The sequence below is a fragment of the Lygodium microphyllum genome, unplaced genomic scaffold, assembly GCF_053477565.2.
Source record: "Lygodium microphyllum isolate KBCC unplaced genomic scaffold, Lygodium_microphyllum_v1.1.10 scaffold_178, whole genome shotgun sequence".
NCBI classification, from domain to species: domain Eukaryota; kingdom Viridiplantae; phylum Streptophyta; class Polypodiopsida; order Schizaeales; family Lygodiaceae; genus Lygodium; species Lygodium microphyllum.
The window spans coordinates 66,600-92,337 of NW_028229661.1; the positions used below are offsets into that span (position 1 = coordinate 66,600).

At 41.1% G+C, this 25,738-nt stretch overlaps 1 protein-coding gene across 1 annotated transcript; it reads right to left on the reverse strand.

Moving 5' to 3' along the window:
• Window positions 1-475: 475 nt before the first annotated feature.
• LOC148008343 (microbial Terpene synthase-like protein 13) lies at window positions 476-2,291 on the reverse strand. The gene is made up of 2 exons (XM_087674297.1): window positions 1,607-2,291; window positions 476-1,254 (listed from the first exon to the last, which is right to left on the reverse strand). Exons 1-2 carry the CDS (start codon window positions 2,163-2,165, stop codon window positions 515-517), a joined length of 1,299 nt encoding a protein of 432 aa, XP_087530423.1. The 5' UTR covers window positions 2,166-2,291; the 3' UTR covers window positions 476-514.
• Between the last annotated feature and the right edge of the window lie 23,447 nt (window positions 2,292-25,738).

A 25,738-nucleotide genomic window follows, 5' to 3' on the forward strand; every position in this document is an offset into this window, starting at 1 on the left:
TGCATTTTATTTTTAAATTCATGTTTCTTAGGAGAAACTAAACAAATATGTATTCTATCTAGAGTTCATTACTTCCTACTACCATTTCTTATTGGGCATCGATGAAAGCACGAGGGGCAATTTATCAGATGTGTGAGCTTGAAAGGCACTTTATAGAATCTGAACTAAAGTCTATCCCACATGCTTTGCATGATTCTTTAGGTTCGATTCATAATAGTGTAGTAAAGGTTCGCTTATTGAGCTTATGTGATAGGGGATGTGCTCTATCAATACGCGTTTTCCATTTTTTCTACTCATTTAGATGGAATCCCTTATGTATAAGATTAGAGTTTGATTTGAAATATGGTTTAATTTTTTTAAAAATAAAAACCTTGTTTGAAATGTACAAATTATGCACAATTTCAAGTCCTCCAAAGGCATCATGTAGTGTATATATTCAACAAGAAATACACAATATCGAAGCAATTATGAGAGGGTGCATTGTATAGTTGAGGATAGTGGATAGGCATTTGTTCTAGTGTAGGCACATATGAATGCCTAAAGAAGCATTATACTTGAAATGGTTTTGATGGTTCTTGTAATCATGTTTATTTGTAGAGATCATGCCTATTCCTTCTCTATAGCGTGGGTTTCCAAGGGTCCAGGTTGTGATCCCAGATATGAGGTGGTGAACAGCCTCAACATAGCATTGCAATGAAGGATTCCACACCCTAATGTCACTTGCAAGGCGGAGGCCATCTCTATCTTTGGCCTTGATCATCATGCAAGCTTGAGAGAGAGCTTCTTGGAAGTCAATGTGTTTGTGACTAGTGAGGTCAGGGAGTGCATGATTGTTTTGCTGGTGCAATATTGTAAGTAAGTTGATGTAGTCCCCTTTAATGTACTCAGAGTCAAATGAGAGAACATCGTTCATCCAATTCAAGTGGTCGGAACTAGCTTGATGTAGTTCTTGGATGAGTGGGTGGGCCAAAGTCTCATCGTGAAGCTCCATATCAAGGCCAAATTCACACCCAAGGAGGCCAATGTCAAAAGCCCCATCCATGCGACGGAGGAGTGCATAATCCTTGAGGTTGGGGAGTTTGTTTTGCTCTCTCAAGTCTAGAAGAATAAGAACTCCGGTGAGGTAGTTCATGACGACTTCTTGCACACGCCCACATTGCTTGGGTGACATGCCTTGAGCTTGCATCTGAGAGGACCACTCTGTTCCCACCTGGATCACCAACTCTTGTTGCAATAGTTGTTCATTCAGAGTACCTACAATTAAATGATACATGTTTGAAGTTAAAACAATGTTTTCAACGAGATCAGCGTGGGAATACTAGATGAGAACATAACGCATCTACATGCAAGGATAGCTCTTTTCACTCTCCAAAAAGAAATAGCAACAACGTTCACGATTCTTTTTTGAAATTTTTGGCGATTGCGGGCTTTTAAATCACATTACAACTAGAACAATCCTACATCTTAAATATTTTTAAAACAAAAACTCTCTCTCCAAGAACCTTAAGGTCTCTTCTTTAAATTTAATATTTTGCTTGGCACCAAGCCCTAGCTCGATGTCTCGTGAATGCTGCTTGGGTATAGCAACGAAGTGGCACATAATTACCTTTCAAATCGGCGCTAATGTTGCCTAGAGTACCAGTCAGGCCCGCCCTCGCGACGGCAGACGGCCCAAACATGGACTGGAGCATGCGAGAGCAGAAGGCGCGAGCAGCCGGGAGGTTGCGACCCAGGTGGCCGCGAGGGTCGTCGAGCAGGTCATCCACCAGGAATATCCAGTGCAGGAGCTTCACTAGGATGAAGGAGCGGGCCTCGGAGGTGGCGCTGGGGTACATCATGCAAGAGAGGCGGGCGTATTGGAAGTCGAGAAGCCTCTGCAGCTGCGCGGGCGGGAGCCCACGATGAGCCTTGAAAAGCCCCGTCAGCCACACGCGGCTCCGCTCCTCTAGAGAGGCCTGCTTGGGATGGCACTTGACATCGAAGGAGCAGAAGTAGTTGGCAGGATATCGGAGCTCAGATTGCAATAGTGTGGAGGTCTTTTGCTGCTCCATAATTGAGTGCGCTGGTGGCGGATCAATTCTTTGACGGCGCTTCACGCGAGCACCGTATTTATACGCCCGGAGACCAACGCTCGCCAAAAAAATCCCATGGGCCAATAATGACATGAAAAAGTTAGGCAAAAATGAAGTGGACGCAAACTATTTAGCTGTCGACCATCGCCAATGAAGTCCCGACTCCCAAGAGCCCCAGAGCTGATGTGGCGTTGTGAGGAATCAGGGTCGATATTTCACACGTGAGGTTGCACGTACCTGCCTAGCTGAAAGTGACTATGGTGCTGTAGATGAAGTCACAGACGTTTCCAAAGCGTCCGAGTTTTGGCCTTTGATCGTATCAATGCTTCCAAAGCGTCCGAGTTTTGGGCTTTGATGGTACCAAAGGACCATGTGCGCAAATTTTGGTCATTGGTCTTGCCAAAAAGGAACGCATTGCCATCTTCTTTGTCATTCATTGTTCTTCAGTTCATTTTCTCCAGGGTCCATCTTCTCATTAAAAAATTATTTGAATTTTCTTATCATTTATCAAATATTTAATTGAATGGTAATCATTGCATATGCTTATATCCTTCATGTAGAGGTGTCGCATTGGCTTCTTTGTTCTCTTTCTTCAATCACTCTGCCCTTTTAATAAATTTCTCCTTTACATGTACTTATTACTCTTCAATTTTGGAAGGGCCATAAGCTTATTCATAGGATGTTCTCCATTGTTTGTTTGTGTCGCTCCTTATATGTGGTAGGACCGTGGCCTCTCAATGGACTCTTGTCATACTTAAACGTACCCATCTAAGTGGAATACCGGCTTTGATCCTGACCTCATTTTACTATACATTGCCATGACACAAGCTCACACTTTGGTGGAATAATCGTATTAAACTTGAGCTCATTTGATCAACAATAGTCACTAGTTTCCCAATGCTTCTGGTATTCTCAAATTGCTATATCAAAAATTTATTAAAATAGTAATGATTGCTCTTATATGCAAGGCTCTACCTTTCAAATATTTCTAGACTCTTTATATACAGTAGCACTATGGCCTATCAATATATGCTCTTATACAAAAGTATTTACCTGTAAAGTATGTCTCTCTTTATATCTATTAGAACCATGGCCTAACAATATTGCCTCTTATTGCACATGCACCTACTATCTAACTAGAACAATGACTAATTCAATCATAACTTCATTTTACATGTACCCATGACACTCCCATGACACAAGTATTCACCTTGGTCTAATCATCATATTGACCCTGAGATCAATCAATTGATTATGCTCTACATTTGTCCACTTAGTACACCTTGTTGCAGGCCCATGGAGAGCCACACATATCATGCATGGACTATGTGGCAAGTCATAAATACGAAATGTCGATAATAAAATATGGATTCAATATCCTTGCATGGGTAAAATAGACTGTGGTACGAACCGAAGGTAATTCGTGCAGAATAGTCTTACCAATTAACTACCATAAAAGATCTTGAGGATAAGGTTGCACATTATAAGATATACATATATGTAATGCATGGAGAGTATTCTAGCCGAATTGCAAAAAAAGAGCTTGAGAAATACATTGTATGCTATAAAATATAGTTTTAAATCTCTTTGATGAAGTGCATATATTTTTGTGAGAACTAGATTCCCTGTAAAAGTTTACACATGCACTTGCCATCGCAACTAGAATTATGATTAGTTCAATCGCAACTTGATTTTACATTTATCCATGACACAAGCTTGCACCCTTATTTAATCATCATATTGACCTTGAGCTTAATCAATTGATTGTGCTCCATAATTTTTCGGCACAAGGCAAATCATAAAGTGCTACAAAAGGACATTGGTTTTCAAGAAAGTGATATGGTTACAAAATATTTTAAAGGTAAGAGCAATGGTGAGATTCGAAATCTTTCTTAAGAAATGAAACTCACAAAATACCAAACTCAAAGGAAAGTAGAGTATATAGAGGGACATTTCATGGACTAAAGAATTAAAGGTATAGAATGGATGACCAATCGATTGTGCTTCACAAATTTTTGGCACAAGGAAAATCATAAAGTGCTACAAAAGAAGGTTGATTTTAAAGAAAATGATGTGATTATAAAATATTTTGAAGGTAAGAGCAATGGTTAGATTTGAAATCTTTCTTAAGAAATGAAACTCACAAAATACCAAACTTAAAGGAAAGTAGAGTATATAGAGGGACATTTCATGGAGTAAAGAATAAAAGGTATAGAATGGATGACCAATCGACTGTGCTCCGCAAATTTTTGGCACAAGGAAAATCATAAAGTGTGACAAAAGGATGTTGGTTTTAAAGAAAGTGATGTGATTACAAAATATTTTGAAGGTAAGAGCAATGGTGAGATTTGAAATCTTTCTTAAGAAATGAAACTCACAAAATACCTAACTTAAAGGAAAGTAGAGTATATAAAGGGACATTTCATAGAGTCATGAATAATAGGTATAGAATCCCTAACCATGAGCTCGATGAATCGATCGTGATCCATAATTTTTTGGCACAAGGAAAATCATAAAGTGCTACAAAAGGACATTAGTTTTAAACAAAGTGATGTGATTACAAAATATTTTGAAGGTAAGAGGAGTGGTGAGATTCAAAATCTTTCTTAAGGAATGACACTCACAAAATACCTAACTTAAAGGAAAGTAGAGTATATAGAGGGACATTTCATAGAGTAAAGAATTAAAGGTATAGAATGGCTAACCATGAGCTGGATCAATTGATTGTGCTCCACAATTTTTTGGCAAAAGGCACATCATAAAGTGCTACAAGAGGACATTGGTTTTAAATAAAGTGATTCGATGGCAAAATATTTTAAAGGTAAGAGCAATGGTAAGATTCAAAAGCTTTTTTAAGGATTAAAACTCACAAAATAACTAACTTAAAGGAAAGTAGAGTATATAGAGAGACATTTCATAGAGTAAAGAATTGGAGGTGTAGAATGGCTAGCATAATAGTTTAATTCCCTCATATCCCTTGTATCTGCATATATATAAATAACTATAAAAATATCTCAGGATGGGCTCTTTCTCAATTCACTCCATTAGGTTAAATTTTGTAGCAAGTGTATTTATGTGTGCGTGTATGTGGCTTTTGACAATTCCTTTCCATAAAAATTTGAAACAAAGAGGATAATTGAAAAAATAATAAAGTGTATAAAATCTAATATCCAATTCAAGAAATGTTTCATAGTTTAGGATATGGAAATAAAATATTACTTTCAGGAAAAACTGAACCATATAGGATACCTAGAAATTTCAAAACCACCTTTAAATTAACCTGAATATCTTATTCCCAATAGTTAATCCTTTGAACACAATTAAAAAATAGAACTTATACTTTTAAAAGTATATGTTTAAAAAAAAACCTTGAAATAGGAATATTATCGAAGAAGGTCATTTTACTTCTTTTAGTACCACAATCTAATAGTCCATGAAAAATAATATCCTTCCATGCTATATAGTACATTGTTGAAACATTTGTTTGAGTGTATGTAAGAGTGGTGTGCTCTTTGTATGCAAATCTAATATGAAATAGTCTTTAGAGTGTGGAAGAATGAGGATGATAAATTGGAAGGATGAGGATTTGAGGTGGCAAGTCAAAGAGGACTGAGTTGGAAGGATGAGCATCTGAGATGGCAAGTCAAAGAGGACTAAATCCAATGTATCCAAATTATGTACTCATGTGCTTATTTAAGAGGCAATCACTATGCAAGGGATTGTGGCCTTTTTTGTTTCATTTTGCTCAAGTTATGGCTTTTATTATCTACAATCCACCTTGATTCCTATCTCCTTCAATTAGTATGATAGCCACTCATGTCCTCCTCCATCTCTCAAACATCAACTTTTGAATCCTTCATATTCTATCCAACCAAATCTCTAGCACTCTTCATTGAAAATCTTGTAAATCCTTCTTAAGGCTTTGTTTTTCAGCAAGTAGCTTAGCCCACAAGCTATCATTCTCTAAAACTTGTCATTAAGACTATTTTCACCCTTCTAGGGGATCCCATAGTTGCTTTCGATATCGAGTGATCAGGAGAGACATTAATTGCTTCACTATTGTTGATGGGTGCCATGAAGCAAGGAAAAATGAAGCATGGGTAGTGCCATAGCCATTTAGAAAGAGAGAGACTAGTTTCTACAATTTCAAGAGTGGAGGCTCAACATCAAGTATCTAAGTTGCATTCACATTATAAGTGTATTAAACATGCTTATCTTTTAATGGGATACTCACATCCTCTTACCATCAAATCCAAGAGGCTATCAATTGCAAGGTTTCTATTTCCGAAAAGAAAGGAAAAAAAAAAGGAAGGAAAGGTCAGATCTTATCGATCCCACAAAACCCATTATAAGGAGTTAGGCTCTATCACGTTATGGCTTTGCTTGTCTACACTCCAACTTGACTCCTATCTACTTCATACATAAGGTGTAGTCCCATTGGATCTTAACATACATGTTTACATCATTCCATAATGATGAAGAAATGTGTATGGTAACCTTAAGGAGAGTAATAATGAGGTGGTTGAAAACTATTTGGAGGCATTGATGACATGAGTAAATCGTGAAAACATGTAACTAGTAATCCATGAAGCTCATGACTACTAATTGAACTTAAAAAACACTTATTTTAGCTAGGTACAACATGTCTACCAAAATAATTTGGTTTTAGAGCATTCTAAGCTTTATATCAATGCTTATTAATCAAAACATTGTAGGAATGTAAGGTAAAGTGACATGATCTAGCCTTTTGACATATCTTAACATTGTATTTTGGCATTGATTCTAGCATTTTTATAATTAGAAGGTGTATATTCATTAGAAGAAGGCACATAGTAACATAACACCTTCCTGCATGTACATGAGAGTTATAACAATACATTAACATGTAGATAATTTTTAAATGCTAAACAAGAAGGTCAAATATCATGTATATGCTCTCTTGATCAACCTTTGTTAGAGGCACCCAAGACCAAATATAGGGTTTCTCAATCTCTAGGATTACAACCAAGCGTTGTCGAAGGGTTTTCGAAAAAAAAGTCGCGACCACAAAGGTCCTTGAGAAATTCCAAGACAGAAGATCAGATTGAGACAATTACAAGATGAGACTTTGATGACAAGGTTTAAGTGTATTACAATTTTGGTTCAAGTACAAGCGGCTAGACGGATTACAAATATAATGATCATGCAAGAGAGTCAATCCTCTCAAGAAAACCACATCAAGATCTATATGAGAATACAAGAGCTTCAAATATGTCACCCAGTCTTCAAGAGAATGTCTTCAACTCCAATAAATGATCAAGGCAAGATAATCTGCTAATCGAATTGCTAGTATCTTCCAACAAGAGTATCCTCTTTGAACTTGCTTTGCAGAGTTTTCCAAGAGTCTTCAAGGTTTAATACACTGCTTCAAACTCAAGAGTATTCCCCTTTGTTCAAAGCTCTGATTTTTATGAGTAACGAATAAGTGAATATCGATGTAGATCCCCTCCTCTAATCGAGTCCAGGCCTATTGCTTTAGTCCTGACAACTCTCGTAAGTTGCACTGTAGCTGACCACCATAGTTATGCTTTCTGACCAGCCATAGTTATACTTTCTGCACTGGGTCTCTCCTTCTCCCTGAAGCTGATGTTTGATTTGCAGCAATGTTTCTGTCCAGCAACTCTGTCTTCATGTTGGATTGTTCTTGCTGCCGCTTTGTAGAAAATAGAGTAGAGCTCCTCAAGTTACATTTTATAGTTCCCTAATTTGTGAACAGATTTTCTAATCATCCTGCAGTATCCACTCTCCTTAATCATCAGTCCCTGAACAACTGGATGACTGCTATCAATCGATCCTGTATTATCCCCAAAAGCTCTTCATCATGATACAACACATATTCTTCTTCCCCTAACTTTAGCTGATTCCCATCATATTCTGGAAGAAGCAATGTGTCCCTTTCCTTCATAGGTATTGGGATAAGTGATCCATCTTTTGCTTGCCATCTTTTGCTTGGTCACCTGGACCAACAACAACAACCTTCCCTGCATTCACCTTGGAAGCAAAGGCCGTCTCTGCACTTGGCATTCATGGCGAGGAAGCTGATCCCTCTTCTCAACCGGGTGCTGGTAGAGAAGCTCGTGCCTCCGACTAAGTTCGTGGGAGGATATAAACTTCCTCTCTGTAATTTTTTGAGAGTTCTGAAGCGGCAAGTTCAACTCTGAGAGTTCTTCCTTTGAAGACATGTCTATCCATACTCTTTACTGCCATATCTGCTTCCTTAGCTGTTTGATATTGTATAAACCCAAACCCCTTACAATGCCTTGATTTGCTATGAATAGCCAGCTTTGCTTGACAGATTTGGCCATGTTTCTCCAAAAAGCTTTGATAAAGTTTTCCTCCCTTGTATAACTTGACATGCCTCCCACAAAGATAGTTCGGGTAGCAAAACCTTGAAGAATGATATGGGTACCAGGGTTTTTGCTACTCGTGTGGCATTGCCACAATATACTTGCAACCTTGCTGGCCCCACATCTTCAACTCTTCCTGGAGTATATCTGAGCACGCAATCCCTATTCCTGCAAAAGGTGACCCAGACCCCTGCATACCATGTGTCCCGCTTTTTCCAGCGACCCCCCCAATAGCTTTCCTTAGTTAAGCTTTTTATGGCCTCCTAATTGCCTTCCTCCGTTTCTTTATGCCAGGCGGATCGGGAAGAGATGATGGGAAGGCCATCTCCTTGAAATCATAACGCCAATAATTGTATGTCTTCCTCCAGAAATGTCTAGCTAGTGGCAATAGCTTCATAAGTTATATCAGACAGTGACACGTTAGAGCATGGTTTTCAATATAACTAAAGGATGTCAAGATATGTTTACAGCGGTTGGGACTCTTTGGCTTCTTTGCCATAGTCTTCTTTAGCACTCCGAAGGTTGGTTTACATTGCACTTTAGGCTGCTCACTTGATGGCTTGTGGCTGGGTGGACCTAATTCCTCAAGAGTTGAGGGTGTAGAATCCGTCTTTTCTGTCAGGCTTTTCTCTTTCTGGGACTTTACAATACCAAAGAGCCCAGCATCAATGTCCAAGTCCTTGTCTTTCAAGAGTCTTCTCTAGGCTCGATGTTGAACTCCAACACATGAAGCATGTATGTCTTCAAACTGTGAGCTTCAGGTCTATTCCAGATGTGTCCTCTAGCAATCCCTAGTCGTCCACTTGTAGGGCATTCTTGTATTTCTTCTTATCTTAGATCCGCGTTTTCTTGTACCGCTTTGACAGCTTCAAAAATCTTCCTTGGCATCGGTTTTTTTTAAAAATATTTTTGACACGCACACATATAAGGTCTTCATAAAAAACTATGCTTTGATTGCAGCACCCTTGACGGAATTACTGAAGAAGCAGACTTCCATTGCATGGTCAATTCCCGAACAAAATAGCTTCGATAGATTGAAGCAAAGTTTGCTATCAGCACCTATTCTAAAACTTCCAGACCTCAATAATGAGTTTGAGGTACTAACTGATGCTAGCATTCTTGCCTTGGGGTGTGTACTTATGCAGGAAGGTCATTCAGTAGCATACTCTTCAAGGAAATTGAAGAGTCATGAAAAGAACTATGCTACGCATGATCTGGAATTACTAGCTGTCATACATGCTCTAAAGCTTTGGAGACACTACCTGTTGGGTAATAAGTTTACTCTAGTAACCGACCATAAGAGTCTCAAATGGATCTTTACCCAAAACGAGCTCAACATGAGGCAACGTCGGTGAATTGAAGTGTTGGAGGAGTATGACTTTGAGATAAAGTACCGACCAGGGAAAGAGAATGTAGTTGCCGATGCACTTGGTCACAAGGCATTCCTAAATTCCCTAATCTTGCAGAATCCATCAACGGCCAAATCTCTAGCTCCAAAAGTATCTATGCCAAACAACCCTATACTTGAGTTAGCTAGAGAGGAAACATACCAGATTTGGTCTACCAATTAATGCTAAAGGAGATCTCTATCAAGGATTAGAATCAAAAGTTGCAAGCTAAGTATCAGGAATTTTCCATTGATAATGGACTTGTCTACTACAGAACCAAGGCTGTGTATACTAGCAAGCCAGTCACTTAAGCAGAAAATAATGTGGGAAGCTCATGATTCCCCTTTCGCAGGACATCCTGGCTATGCTAAGACTCTTAATCCAGTTAGGAAAAGCTACCATTGGGAGAGGCTCAAAGGTGACGTTCTCAAATATGTCACTGAGTGTTTGTCTTGCCAACATTGTCGTATTGCTGCGCATCCGAGGTGTGAAATCCACCCAGATGTTGTGTGTGTGACATTTGTTACTTTGTACATACTTAGTCGTTGTGTTTACATTTATTTTCTGCATGTGAGTATAGTGGAGAGAAGTTTGGAGGCATAGTGATGGGCATGTATGGGAAGTTTGGAAATATTATGGATGCGGAGATCGTGTTTTGTGAACATGCTGAGCACAATGTTGTATTACAGACTTTATAAAAAGTCTGAGTCTTTATGGAGAGAATGCTACAGTTGAACAAGTTTAGGAACTTTTGGGGATTGTAGAAGGTCAGGTTGGTTTAGATCTTCAGCTTACTGCATCTAATTCAGATCATATTCATAGGATCTTATTATGCTTTGATATTAGAAAGCATTGGCATGTGGAAATGCCTAGATTTTACCCTATCCCAGTTTTGGGTGATTCTGTAGGTGTTGATACCTCCATTTATGGGGACACTGTGAAATATGTCCTTAAGGCCAGCATGGATAATATCAAATTGGATTACTATGTGATTGGGACTTATAATTATGACAATCACACGTTTACTTTGGATGATTCAATTCAAGACCTTGGATTGCGCTATGACTATAGCAAATTTAGCCTGGGGAAAGGAAAAGCTAGGGATGGTTATTTTAACACGGATGCTATTTTTGAAAGAAGGCTTTTTGGAGGGAAGACGTATGATTGTCACAGGAATTTTGGGTGGAGGGGAGGTATGGATCTTACATAGGATGCGCGGAGTAGAGGGGAGGAAGACACGACTGAAAATTCTATGTGATATAGAGTGGCGTTCTGAATCATATCTTTGCCGCCAGAATAACGATGAGGACCTTTCCCATGTAGCTTGGAATGTGGCTTAACCAGAAAATAGGGGAATCACAAACAAGGCGGATCTCTGTAACTAAGATGAGGAGCTACGGAGACAAAAAGGGAGGGTCAATGCTTGATGGAGGGAATGAATGGAAAATGATGACAGGAAGACGGTGGACTGAGATGGCGGACTGAGGAGCGATAAAGCTGCTGCAATACAAAAGGGGGATTGAAAAACAACAATCAGATCGCAGACAAAGGGGATGACGTTCTCAGAGATTGGGAGATACAAACAGAGAATGGGCTAAAGTTGACGAAGGCTAGGACCAAGCCGGCAAACAACGATTGAGGGAGGAGAAACAAACTGGTATGGCATACTGCAAGTTGATTCCAATGCTGATGAAAGTACAATCAGGAAACAGTACAGGAAGCTTGCCCTGCTTTTGCATCCTGATAAGAACAAGTCGCTCGGTGCAGAAGCAGCCTTTAAATATATTTCGGAAGCTTGGGGGGTGCTTTCTGACAAGGTGAAAAAGGCCCTATATGATGGAAGATGCAGCGCGAAGGCTTCTCAAAGCTTTAAGCAGACTCAGTTTAAGGAAGGTGCCAATGGTGGCCACAATGTGACTCGTACCTATACAACTAATCAACCAGAGCCTCACCCTCAATCTCAACCTCAGCCCCAGGCTCAACCACAGCGACAGCCACCGTCGCAACCACCGCTGCCTCAACAACGTCAGTCTCAGCCCCTCCAATACCTTCATATCGTGGCACGTTCCACCTCCAATAAATCTAATGACTTTTAGGACGATGTGCCCATCATGCAAGATGCAATTTGAGTATCAAAGAATCTACATCAACAAAAATCTGTGAGGGAGGTTGCCCCTCTTAATGGGACAGTGTTGTGGCCTCCACAGTAGTGTGCGACAAATGCTTTTGCCAATGGTTCAGCTAATGGTTTTAACTTCAGCTCCTTCCTAAACAGTAATTTTTACCCATCGTTCCTTGACATCAAGATTGGTCTGACCAACCTCCATACATCCACATATTTTACCCATATAAAGAATTCCTGGTACTGCTTGTATTGGCAACAGAAATAGACAGAAAGAGAGAGAGAGAGAGAGAGAGAGAGAGAGAGAATTTGACAGAAGATTTCAAACTAGCAAACTATTTTACACCCTGACTTATGCATTTAGTTGCTTGAACAGAGTTCTATCACAGGAGACTGCAAAGAAGGTTATGGGCATGTCTATTATTACATTTGAAGGACTGGATACAAGTGTTCTTCTGGACATGAAGATTAGGTTCCGAATTCTCAAAAACTACGTGAGTCTTCTGAAGAGTTGTTGGAATGCAAATATGATCCTTTGTGGAAGCCATCACTATTGACCTTCTATCCTGAAATTATTTAAAGTCCTCTGTGGTGGCGACTTTGTTTTCAAAATCCCTTCGACATCTTTGGTGAACCTGACGTGAAAGCGTCGCATAAATTTCAGGATGGGAGATACTTCAGCATCCATTTCAGCCTCTTCTACGATTCCTGCTGCATCCTCTACTTCAGATCCATCATTGATTGTTGCTTCAAGTACTTCAACGGATGATCTAAAGCAGATTTTGCAGAATATGTCTATGTATATGCAGCTTCAAAATCAACAGATACAATTGTATATGCAGCAGCAGCAGCAATTGCATCAACAACAGTTGTCTCAGCAAAGGCAACTATATTCGGAGCAAGAGAATGCAATCAACGTGACTAAGGCGATTGAAGCAGTTGAGAATGAGAAGAAGCTATTTGATGGCCGTAATGTTTCCGCTTACTTGAAGACATATGAGATCAAGATGGGGTTTTTTGGAGTTCCAGCTAGACTTATGAGTAAGTATTTCCTTCGTCTTGTCACACCCGTCTTGAGGGCAAAAGTGACTAAAATTTTTATTCAAAATTCGCATTGGCAAGATTTTAAGAAGGCCTTCAAAGAAGAGTATTTCCTTGACGACTTTGGGATGGCTACACGGCGGTCATTCCGAGAGTGGGTCTACATGCCAAACAAAGGTCTAGCTGCTTCAGAGTTGATTCGAGAATTTGAAGAGAGCTATAGTCAGCTTAATGCCATTGAACAAAGAGCATTGGATGTTGAGAAAGTTGAGCTTTTCTTGCAAGCTGCAGATCTTGCTCTTCAAGAAGAATTAGGAGAACTTCTTGAGGATCGCATGAAGCCTATGGGTCTTAAAACGGATTGGCAAGATGCCCAGGATGCAGTCTCGACTTTGACCAAGAGGAGGATATGGAAGACCCACCTACAGAATGGTTCTATGACACCGACACCGTCTTCTGCTCCTATGCCTGCTTCTATCCATGTTATTTCTTCTCCTCCTCAGCCAGTTTCTTAGCCTATGCCAATGCCTAATGTTTCTACTCCTCCTATTCCTCCTGCTCCAAGACCGATGCCGGCTCCTTCTGCTCCAAAACCATCCACTCCGTCAGTGCCTACCTCCCTTGATGACATAATCAAAGGCATAACAGATTTGACACTGGAGTTAGTTAAAGCAGAGTTGGTGGGAAAATTGAAAGAGCCATTTGCTTCAACTGCGCCTACTATTTCTTCTAGTGCTCCTACTGCACCTAGGAGTGCTCCTAGTGCACCTAGGAGAGATCGAAGATGTATTTGGTGTGATAGTACGGACCATCAGCATTGAAGGGATTGTGAATCTTTTTAGGATGCAAGAAGGAAGAATTTGGTATTTTGGGGACAAGATGGTAAGATTTGGTTGACTGAAACAGGAGCTCCGCTTGCTACCAACTTTGGGAAAGGCGGAATGAAGAAGTTAGTGGATGACATGGCTACGCATACTTCTTATGTGGCAACTAGAGGAGATGCTTCTGCATATGGAGTCCAGATTGAGAAGGGATCAGAGAATCAATCAGCATTATGGACTTATGCTATGGAGACGGCAAACAAGGGAAAAATTCAGCAAATTGTTTTGACTAGTGTAGGCTCTAGCATAAGATTTGAGACAGGTTGCGATTCGCCTGTTGACAAGTACTCTATTTATGCCTACTTGGCTAAGTCTCAGGAAGCAGATGTACTTGTTGAGGAGAAGCGTAAGAGGGATGAAGAAAATCCAAGTGCAGCTAAAAAGACTAGAGGGGGTGAGTTTGTTACTCCACCTACTGCAGGACCATCTTTGAGACCAGGGCCAGAACGACAGATGGAAGAGCTCAAAAGAGAGAAAAGAGGCAAGAGCCTAGAGAGAGAAAGCAGCCAGGGTTTAGATTGATGTTTGATATTGAGACATCCACAGACATGAAGAAAATCTTTAATGATAAGATACTTGGCAGTGAGGTGACTTTTACTATTTATGAGGTTTTGGGCATCTCGAAAAGAGGGTTTCAAGATCAGTTCCAAGAGGTCCTGAAGAGGAAAAGACATCCATTTCCTACTACTGATACACAGGGAGTTTTGATTGGGGAGTTGGATGAGGATGAGGATGAGGTTATGGTTGAGAATGCTTCTGTTTTTCCACAGATAGAGAAGAGGGTTCAGCCTATGCATTATGCTGAAACTAATGAGCCTGTCTTGATACCGCGTAGTCACTTTTCGCGGAGTCATTGGGCTAGAGCAACTACAGAAATGATGGTAAAAATTGGAGAGAAACAGGTGCCTTATGTTGCTTTGGTGGATCATGGTTCAGAGATTAATCTCATAGTTCGTGGAGTTTATGAAAGTAACAGATGGCCTATGGATGTAGAGCATGGGTGGCGTATGAGAGCCGCTAACAACACTGCAGGTGATTTGTATGCTGCCTGTCCTAGTGTCAAGGTTTCTATTGGAGATGTAGAGGAGGATTTCCATTTCTTTGTGCAAGATTCATGCTCTTATCCCATAATTCTTGGATAGCCATTCATCACAGAGATGGGCATGGAAACAAAGGTAATGGATGATGGATCTACTTATGCACGGATTCGCAGTAAAGATGGCATGAGAGCAGTACAGTTTATGAATATGTGTGTGAACCATGTTAGAAACAGGGATACTCTTAGAGATGCACCTTTGCCCACTGTGAGGGATTCGGGTTTTCATTAGGTACTGCCGTTTCGCAAGACGACAGTGGTACAGAGCAGAGGAGATTGGAGTTCTCGCCTCCTTGCAGCAGTGTTTTCTCCTCCGGTTTTGTTGGGATTTCAGCAACTAGTTCAATGAGTTATCAGAAGACTTCAAAGTTGCCTAGAGCTGCTAGGCAGTACATATGCAGGAAGGAGAAAAAATTGAAAAATGCAGGAATTTTAGAGGATGATGAGCACATAGATGGGATGTATGATAGTATGATTTGTGCAGATACGATGACAGAGATGGAAAATATGCTGAAAACTGATATGTAGAGTTGTCACAGTAATGTATTAGTGCAATCCCTGGACATGTTTCATGAAATTGCAGATTTTGTGTCACAGGTTGAGTCAGAGGCTGAGGTGGCTCAACAAAAAGTGTTGAGTGCTGAAGAAATTCAGTAAACAAAGTTTCCAGCTGATTATGATCAGCTTACAAAGACATAGAGGGCTAAAAACTTTCAGCCAACAGAGTTTACTACTGAAATATTTCAGCATCCAGAGTTTAGGGCTGTTCCTATGCAGTCCATAGAGCAGAGGGCTGAGGATATTCAGCCATTGGAGTGCAGAATTGCTGATTTACAACAAGATTTGAGTAATGCAGAGGATCATAATGAAGCCAGGGTTGACACGAAATACAAGACTGTGGATAAGAAGGTGAAGCCAGTAGCTGTACCGCTTCCACCTAACAGTGATCAACAAATAGAGAGGGCTGCCAAACATCCAATTTTGAGGAATCCACATCATATAGGCCATAAATTTTCAGCAGAGACTCTTGCTGAATTGAAAATTGGAAATGGTGATTTCTTGCTACCCACAGAGAAGCAATGCTTTCAGGAGATGCTTGAGCGACATGGAAGGGGGTTTGCTTTTTCCCCGCATGAGATTGGATGTGTGAATCCAGATATTGTTGCTCCTATGGTGATCTTTACTATTCCTCATATTCCATGGAACCTCTGACCTATTCCAGTGCCTAAGACACACCTGCCAAAGCTGATTGATTTGTTGAATGAGAAAATCAGGATGGGAATCCTAGAGCCTTCATCTACACCATACTCAAATAGGTGGTTTACGGTTCCAAAGAAGAATGGTCTCTCCGATTTATACATGACATGCAGCCAGTAAACAGAGTTACTATCAGGAATGTTGGTATAGGTCCAGTTGTGGATTAGTTTGCAGAAGCATTTATTGGACGTACCATTTTTCTTTAGGTGATTTGTATTCGGGATATGATCAACTTCAGCTGGATTTGGAAAGCAGGGACATAACCACTATGAGAACTCCTATTGGGCTTGTCAGGATGTGTACCTTGCCTCAAGGTGCCACTAATTCTGTTGTGCATATGATGAATGCCATGCATAAGGTTCTTCGTGATTACATACCTCATCTTACCATGCCTTTCTTGGATGATGTGCCCATTAAGGGGTGTGCAGAAGAAGAGAAGAATGAGAGTCTAAATAAGCAGGGATGCAGATACTTTGTGGTTGATCATATTTCAGCTTGTGAGAAGATTTTGGCTAGGTTAGAAGAAGTGAACTTGACACTATCAGGGCAAAAATCTGTTTTTGGAGTGAATGAGGTTGTCATTGTTGGACATATGTGTGGATATTATGGCAGGAAACCCTCACCTGATAAGGTGGATGCTATAGGCAAGATTACAGAGTATTGTTCTACCACTTCAGAGGTACGAAGGTTCATTGGAGCTTGTGTGTTTTATATGATTTGGATACCTCATTTTGCACACATAGCAGATTGTTTATATCAGTTGCTTCGAAAGGGGCAAAAATTTTATTGGGATGAGAGTGACACTAGAGCCATGCGGAAATTGAAGAAGTTATTGTAGATTGCTCCTACTCTCAGGAAAGAAGATTATAATTGTGGAAGGCCTATTGTATTGACAGTTGACACTAGTCCAATTGGCATAGGTTGGGCTGTGGGTAAAGATGATGCAGATGAAAACAGGTATGCTATTCAGTTTGGGGTGAAAGTCCTAAACGAGAGACAGAGGAGATATCCGCAAATCAAGAGGGAGTTATTGGGGATTGTTACGGCTCTCAAATGTGACAAGGAGTACTTTATTGGAGCTTCAGTTGTGGTAGAGACAGATTGCTTGCCATTGATAGGTATGATTACGAGTTGCTCTACTCCGAATATAGCTATGTTGAGATGGATTGCATACATTAAGTCATTAAATCCAGAATTCAAACACATAGTAGGGAAGGATAATCTAGTGTGGCAGATATGCTGTCTATTTGCCATGTCTATGATATTGTGGCTTTCATAGAAGAACTCTATGTTGGAGATTGGTTGCATATTGGCAAGTACCTTAGTACACTAAGCAAAAGAGATGAATGGACAGATGAAGAGTTCAAGAAGATCAGAAGAAAAGCCTATGTTTATTTTCTCAAGGACAGATTTCTTTGGAAGCATCCGAAGAAAAGAGGTGGATTACCTTTGCGGGTTGTCTGCGATAGAGAGACACAGTTACAGGTGATGAGGGAGTTTCATGAGAGTCCTTGGGCTGGTCATAAAGGAGTGTGGGCTACTTATGAGAAAATCAAGGAAAAATATTGGTGGAAAGGCATGTATAGAGATGTTTCTCACTTTGTAGAGACTGCCAGATGTATTCGGTAGTGCGTCATCGAGATGAGCTTCATCCGACCTATCCGCTATGCATTCATTATAAGTGGGTAGTTGACTTGGTTACTATGCCTATGGGTCTATGGCAGTTGGCTAGAGAGGATCTTACCAATCATGTTGAGGGCAGATCTTTGAGAATGAAGACCATTAGTGCAGTGTGTAAGTTCTTATTGGAAGAAATTTTCTGCAGGTATGGCTGTGTGGGTAAGATCACTGCGGATCGCAGTGAATTGGATGTAGATGAAGCTAGGGAGTTTTTCTCCCAACTAGGAATCAAGTTGGCTCTAACCACAACATACAATCCAGAGGGAAATGGGAAGAGTAAAAGAGGGCATCTGCCGATAGTGAAAGCATTAGCCAAAGCATGTAGAGGACGGATTGGAGAATGGCCGAGACTTCTACCATTTGCTTTGTGGGCTGATCGTATGACTCACAGTGTTACCACAGGATATATGCCTGCAGAGTTGATGTATGGTCAAAAACCGGTTATGCCGACTAAGACTTGTGCTTTGACTTGGTCAGTTTTACCTTGGCAGGAGGATTTGATAAGAGAGGAGCTCTTAACTCTTTGAATTTGGCAGTTGGAGAGAAGACCAGAGGATATTCAGCTAGCTATTGACAAGTTGAAGGTTGCTAGACTAAGAAATAAGGACAGGTTTGACAGTAGGCATCGCTTGCGGCCTAGAGAAATAGAAGAGGGAGACTAGGTATTAGTCTTTGATAGCAACCTTGAAAATCAGCATACTGCACTTCGGAAGATGGTGAAAAGATGGTTTGGGCCGTACATAGTCAGACATGTCTTTGAAAATGCAACATATGAGTTGACAGAATTGGATGGGACAATGGTTAAAGTGCGTATTGCAGGAAAAAGAATCAAGATTTTCAAGAAAAGAGATAATGAAGATTATGCATTGGAAGAATTTGCAAGAGAAGAGCAACAAGAAGAAACTCCAATAGAAGAGACAGATGATATGACAAATAATCTTGTTGATATACCGGAAATGCACAATGAAGAGATTGACCTGTTTGTGGATCTTGATGATAATGATCATGGGTAGTTGGCCCATCCGGAGGATGCGCAGGATTAGAGGGGTGGATGTCGTATTGCTGCGCATCCAAGGTGTGAAATCCACCCAGATGTTGTGTGTGTAACATTTGTTACTTTGTACATACTTAGTCGTTGTGTTTACATTTATTTTCTGCATGTGAGTATAGTGGAGAGAAGTTTGGAGGCATAGTGATGGGCATGTATGGGAAGTTTGGAAATATTATGGATGCGGAGATCGTGTTTTGTGAACATGCTGAGCACAATGTTGTATTACAGACTTTATAAAATGTCTAAGTCTTTATGACGAGAATGCTATAGTTGAACAAGTTTAGGAACTTTTGGGGATTGTAGAAGGTCAGGTTGGTTTAGATCTTCAGCTTACTGCATCTAATTCAGATCATATTGATAGGATCTTATTATGCTTTGATATTAGAAAGCATTGGCATATGGGAATGCCTAGATTTTACCCTATCCCAGTTTTGGGTGATTCTGCAGGTGTTGATACCGATACCTCCATTTATGGGGACACTGTGAAATATGTCCTTAAGGCCAGCATGGATAATATCAAATTGGATTACTATGTGATTGGGACTTATAATTATGACAATCACACATTTACTTTGGATGATTCAATTCAAGACCTTGGACTGCGCTATGACTATAGCAAATTTAGCCTGGGGAAAGGAAAAGCTAGGAATGGTTATTTTAACACGGATGCTATTTTTGAAAGAAGGCTTTTTGGAGGGAAGACGTATGATTGTCACAGAAATTTTGGGTGGAGGGGAGGTATGGATCTTACACAGGATGCGCGGAGTAGAGGGGAGGAAGACACGACTGAAAATTCTATGTGATATAGAGTGGCATTCTGAATCATATCTTTGCCGCCAGAATAACGATGAGGACCTTTCCCATGTAGCTTGGAATGTGGCTTAACCAGAAAATAGGGGAATCACAAACAGGGCGGATCTCTGTAACTAAGATGAGGAGCTACGGAGACAAAAAGGGAGGGTCAATGCTTGATGGAGGGAATGAATGGAAAGTGATGACAGGAAGACGGTGGACTGAGATGGCAGACTGAGGAGCGATAAAGCTGCTGCAATACGAAAGGGGGATTGAAAAAAAACAATCAGATCGCAGACAAAGGGGATGACGTTCTCAGAGATCGGGAGATACAAACAGAGAATGGGCTAAAGTTGACGAAGGCTAGGACCAAGCCGGCAAACAACGATTGAGGGAGGAGAAACAAACTAGTATGGCATACTGCAAGTTGATTCCAATGCTGATGAGAGTACAATCAGGAAACAGTACAGGAAGCTTGCCCTGCTTTTGCATCCTGACAAGAACAAGTCGCTCGGTGCAGAACCAGCCTTTAAATATATTTCGGAAGCTTGAGGGGTGCTTTCTGACAAGGTGAAAAAGGCCCTATATGATGGAAGATGCAGCGCGAAGGCTTCTCAAAGCTTTAAGCAGACTCAGTTCAAGGAAGGTGCCAATGGTGGCCACAATGTGACTCGTACCTATACAACTAATCAACCACAGCCTCACCCTCAATCTCAACCTCAGCCCCGTGCTCAACCACAGCGACAGCCACCATCGCAACCATCGCTGCCTCAACAACGTCAGTCTCAGCCCCTCCAATACCTTCATATCGTGGCCCGTTCCACCTCCAATAAATCTAATGACTTTCAGGACGGCGTGCCCATCATGCAAGATGCAATTTGAGTATCAAAGAATCTACATAAAAAAAAATCTGTGAGGGAGGTTGCCCCTCTTAATGGGATAGTGTTGTGGCCTCCACAGTAGTGTGCGACAAATGCTTCTGCCAATGGTTCAGCTAATGGTTTTAACTTCAGCTCCTTCCTAAACAGTAATTTCTACCCATCGTTCCTTGACATCAAGATTGGTCTGATCAACCTCCATACATCCACATATTTTACCCATATAAGGAAATCCTGGTACTGTTTGTATTGGCAACAGAAATAGACAGAAACAGAGAGAGAGAGAGAGAATCTGACAGAAGATTTCAAACTGGCAAACTATTTTACACCCTGACTTATGCATTCAGTTGCTTGAACAGAGTTCTATCACAGGAGACTGCAGAGAAGGTTATGGGCATGTCTATTACATTTGAAGGACTGGATACAAGTGTTCTTTTGGACATGAAGATTGGGTTCAGAATTCTCAAAAACTACGTGAGTCTTCTAAAGAGTTGTTGGAATGCAAATATGATCCTTTGTGGAAGCCGTCACTATTGACCTTCTATCCTAAAATTATTTAAAGTCCTCTGTGGTCGTGACTTTGCTTTCAAAACCCCTTCGACAACGTATCAAAGCCGAACATGTCATGATGCCAGGGAAACTGCAACCGCTTGATATTCCCCAAATGAAATGGGAATTCATCAGTATGGATTTTGTTGTAGGCCTACCCCAATTCCAGGGAAGATACAACTCCATCATGGTTGTGGTTGATATGCTTACCAAGGTTGCACACCTTATTCCAGTAAAAACAAACTATAAAGCCTCCGACATTGCAAGATTGTTTATCAAGGAGATATTCAAACTACATGGTTTACCCAAAAGAATCATTAGTGATCGAGATTCTCTCTTCACATCACACTTTTGGAGAGCTATCTTTGAAGCTATTAGGACTCAACTCTGTTTTAGTACCGCCTACCATCTCCAAACAGATGGCCAAACAGAGCGAGTAAATCAAGTCATCAAGGATATGCTTAGGGCATACTGCTCTCGAGAGCCGAAGAGGTGGATTCAATACTTGCCTTTGGTAGAATTTGCATACAATGCTTCTTACCAGCAAAGCATTCAGATGACCCCTTTTCAAGCATTATATGGTCATGATTGCAGAAGTTCCCTAAACTTCTCAGATCCAACCTTAAGGGTTGAAGCTTCAAGAGAGATGTTGGAGGACATGGATGATCAAATAAAGTCAATAAGACAGACATACAAGCGGCCAAGGATAGACAAAAGGCATACGCGGATTTGAAGTGTCAAGAAAGAGTCTTCGAAGAAGGAGAGATGGTCTTCATTCGCGTACGCCCTAAAAAGAGTTATCTATCCCTAGGAGATTGCAAGAAGCTAAGTCCAAGGTATTGTGGGCTGTACAAAATCCTTAAATTCCTAGGACCCAATGCTTATAGATTGCAACTCCTCGAGAACCTAAAAGTTCATAATGTATTCCATATCAGTCTATTGAAAAAGTATGTACCTAATCCTAATCACGTACTTAATGACCAACAAGTTGTAATGCCTACTCAAGGAGTCCTTGAACTAAGGCTTGATAGGATCTCAGATGTTAGAGAGAGACAGTTCAGATCTAGAACCTTGAGAGAATGCCTCGTCCAGTGGAAAGATTATCCTGAAGAGGATGCCACTTAGGTACATGAAGGCACTCTCAACCATCAATATCCCTAGTTTATCTCGAGATGAGGACATCTCGATTCCTCTAAGGGGGAGAGAATGTAATATATCGAATTCACTCCTATTAAGGTTATAGGGGAATTTTTTTTCTCCTATCCTCCTGTCCGCGATGGTCGAGCTGGAAGGGGGGGAGGGAATAGACGAGCCAGCAAGCTCCTCACTGGAGCTTGCTCGGCTTCACAGCCATGCGAATGGACACGTTGAGGAGGGAGGATTCCCTCCCCTCCCCTATATAATTAGGGAGGGCCGCAGGCTACAGGGAGAAAGGGGAGAACGTCCGTGGAAGCCGCCATACTGCCGGCGGACTGACGAAGAGGAGGAGAGGGAGCCGTCGTGAGTCGCCGCTGGGCCGAGTGCGCCACCACCTGCAATGCCGCTATTGGCGCTGCCTCCATCCTCTCTCCTCGCGTGGCCCTTCGAGCCATAGAAGCTTCAAGAAGCTTCTTGAAGCTTCTAAGGGGGGGGGGCTTCTCTAAGCCCCCCTTCTCGTGGAGGTCCTTAAAGCCTTCTACCCCCTTGTGTTGGCCTTTAAATTTTCCCCCCCTCCCGGTTTTATCCCCTTTTACCCTTTCACCCCCCCCGGTTTTAAACCTTTAACCTTCTCGTGGAGCCACTAAACCCCCACCCCGTGTTTAAGCCACCTTAGCCCCCACTCCCCTTGGCCTCAAAAACCATTAACCCCCCTCCCCCCCGGTGCTTTATAAGCCTTAAGGCCTTTCTCCCTTAAGCCCCCTTCCCTTGGATGGAACCCCCCAAAGAACTAAGGCTTGAAAAGTCTTATCCACCTTAACCCCCGTGTTTAACTTATTACCCCCCTTCTTGTGCTTTTTACCCCCTTTCACCCTTCACCTTTCCCCTTGGTTTGGGAACTTACCCCCGTGTGTCCAGAAATCCCTTCAAGATTCCCTTTTTTTTTACCCTTTCAAGGCCCTTCATATGTTTGTGAAACCACACTCACACTGATGCCAGGAGGCATATTTCACGGTGGATTCCGTGCCACGGTAGATTTCATGAGGTTTTACAGTGGATTCCGTAAATTTTGATGACCGAGGCTCATACACAAAGTGGATTCTTTGTGCGAGAAGTTGATGGGGACGCCTATCCTTTTCGGGCATTTCATTAATTTAGTGTGTACATGGGTGATTCCATAGCGGGTGATTCCACAAAATGCATATTAAATTAATAAACGTTTATGAGTTTAGAGTGCACACTCGTAATAAATTAAGGTTAGGATTTATTTCTAACTATTTGATTTATTTATGTAGCTGAAGACTGCTAGGTATTCACTTTTGTCGGTTTAATTGTATTATTTTACTAACGATTGTGAATGCTTCAGTTGATGTGTAGAGATAGCAGCAGTGGCGGAGGAAAGCATTGGAGGATAGCGAGTATTCGATTTATTGATTATATTTTGATGGGCGCATACCTTAGGCATGACACCTATATTTTGTCACGCCTATTTATTGAGGCGTTGGATATTTATTATTATTTTGTATGCGCATGGGCGCACGATTATGTTATTTCTACTTGGACATTGTATTGGGCGTGTCAGACTATTTGGGCACCGTCCATTAACTTTATTCCTATTTTGTGTTAAAGCAAACTCAAAAGCTAAAAGCTTGCTATTTTGTAATTTGGGCTATTATTTGAGCTTGAAGATGATTAATACATAAAATACATGCTTTGTGGAGCGCTCACACAAGGCATGGGGGGAGATTGCACCCAATTGGTCTCTTGTTCATGTCGTTCATGCTTTTTACCTTGTAATTTGTGCAAAAAGTAGAGTTCTATTGTTCTTGGGGACCTTCCGGCATTCACTACGCGAGCGTACAGCATCCGATCTGCGCACCAGTGGTATTAGAGCGAAGCTGAGATCAAGAGCTTCCAATCGCTACCCATCTTGTGCGAAGGCGGAGCTCCTGGAACGATTGGGCTCTACGGTCAATCTCGTCGCGAACGGTCGATACAGGCAGATTCCTGGCGATCAAGAACCCCTGTTTCCATCATCAAACTGCGAGGGACCGGTCTGCAGAGGCAGAGGACCACTTCCATCTCTCCTACATCAAGTCGTCAAGAACAGAGATAAGCCATATTCTTTGCCAAGCTTATAAGCTTTAAACTTTAAGTTATAAAGCTTAGTCAATTAGAAGCTTAACTAAAGCTTCAAAAATGATTCGTGATGAAGGACGTCAGGATGTTCTGAGCGCCGAAAATTGCGCCATGAAATATTCATGTCCTTAAAAACGACGATTGGTCAGAAGCATGAAGCCTCTTAATCCCATAAGTCACCTAAAACCATTCAACCATTCAAGTCTTCAAAGTTCTTTCAAGTCAAGTTCTGCAAGTTAAATAAAGCAACTAAGTTCTGCAAGTCTACAAACTCTGCAAGTCACATTAGTCTAGTACTCTACAAGTCAGACAAGTCAATTGGAGTCAAAACTGACTTCTGTTCAAAACTCATAGAAGGGTTGTTCCTGCGCAGAAACTCCGAATTGCAAAGTTGTTCATTGGAAGGTACTCTATGCATACGCAGGTTTGCTGAAGCATTTCCAGCATACGAAGAAGGATAAAACACAGATTTTTTGAAGATTGTGAAAGCCACACCAAAAAAAAAAACATATAAGCCTTCTATTCCTGAACTTGAGCTACGCTCATTCCACTAACTTGATTTTGAGTGAGAAAGGTCTTTTGAGTTTCGCAGGATGACGGAACCACATATGGATGATTTAATGGCTGAAGGCGACCTACCTGAACCTACGATGGAGCAAAAGCTGGATTTAATCATGATGCAATTGGATGAAGAACGAAGGGCTAGGCAAGCATTGCAAGTTCAATTGGAAAATTTACAAAGATCGTCTATCGACAAAGCGGAACCTCAATCTGAAGATCTTATCCGACGTACCATCGACGCAACTCTCGAAGCTCAAACCATCCGCAAGGAATCAAAGATAAGTAAAAGACATTTCAAATTCCGTACTTTCAATGGCACTCGAGAGGGAAAAACTGTTCTTGCATTCATTAGTCAGTTTGACGACTACTTTCATGAGGAAACCTATGCAGAAAAGGATAAAATCAAGTGTGTCACTAATCATTTAGTGGATAGAGCATCTCTTTGGTGGACTATAGTACGCAAGAGTATAGATTACCCCATTACCTGGGAGAATTTCAAGAAGAAGTTTATGCAGAATTTTCTTCCTCCACAATTTCATGAGAAACCTATAAAGCAATGGGATCTTCTTCAGCAACAGGATCGTGAGCCTACACAGAGCATTTTTAGAATGCATTACTCCAGTTACGCATGCTTGAAGATGTACCTAAAGTGACACACAAGCGCAAGTATATGTCTGGACTCCTTGGGCATTACTACGCTGAAGTTAA

What these genes read in the sequence shown, in the direction of transcription:
- LOC148008343 (XM_087674297.1), bottom strand. Translation starts at nt 2,165, where the DNA reads ATGTCATTATTGGCCCATGGGATTTTTTTGGCGAGCGTTGGTCTCCGG. An exon ending in CATTAGCGCCGATTTGAAAG is followed by an intron (nt 1,255 to 1,606) that starts GTAATTATGTGC and finishes ATTTAATTGTAG; the next exon opens with GTACTCTGAATGAACAACTA.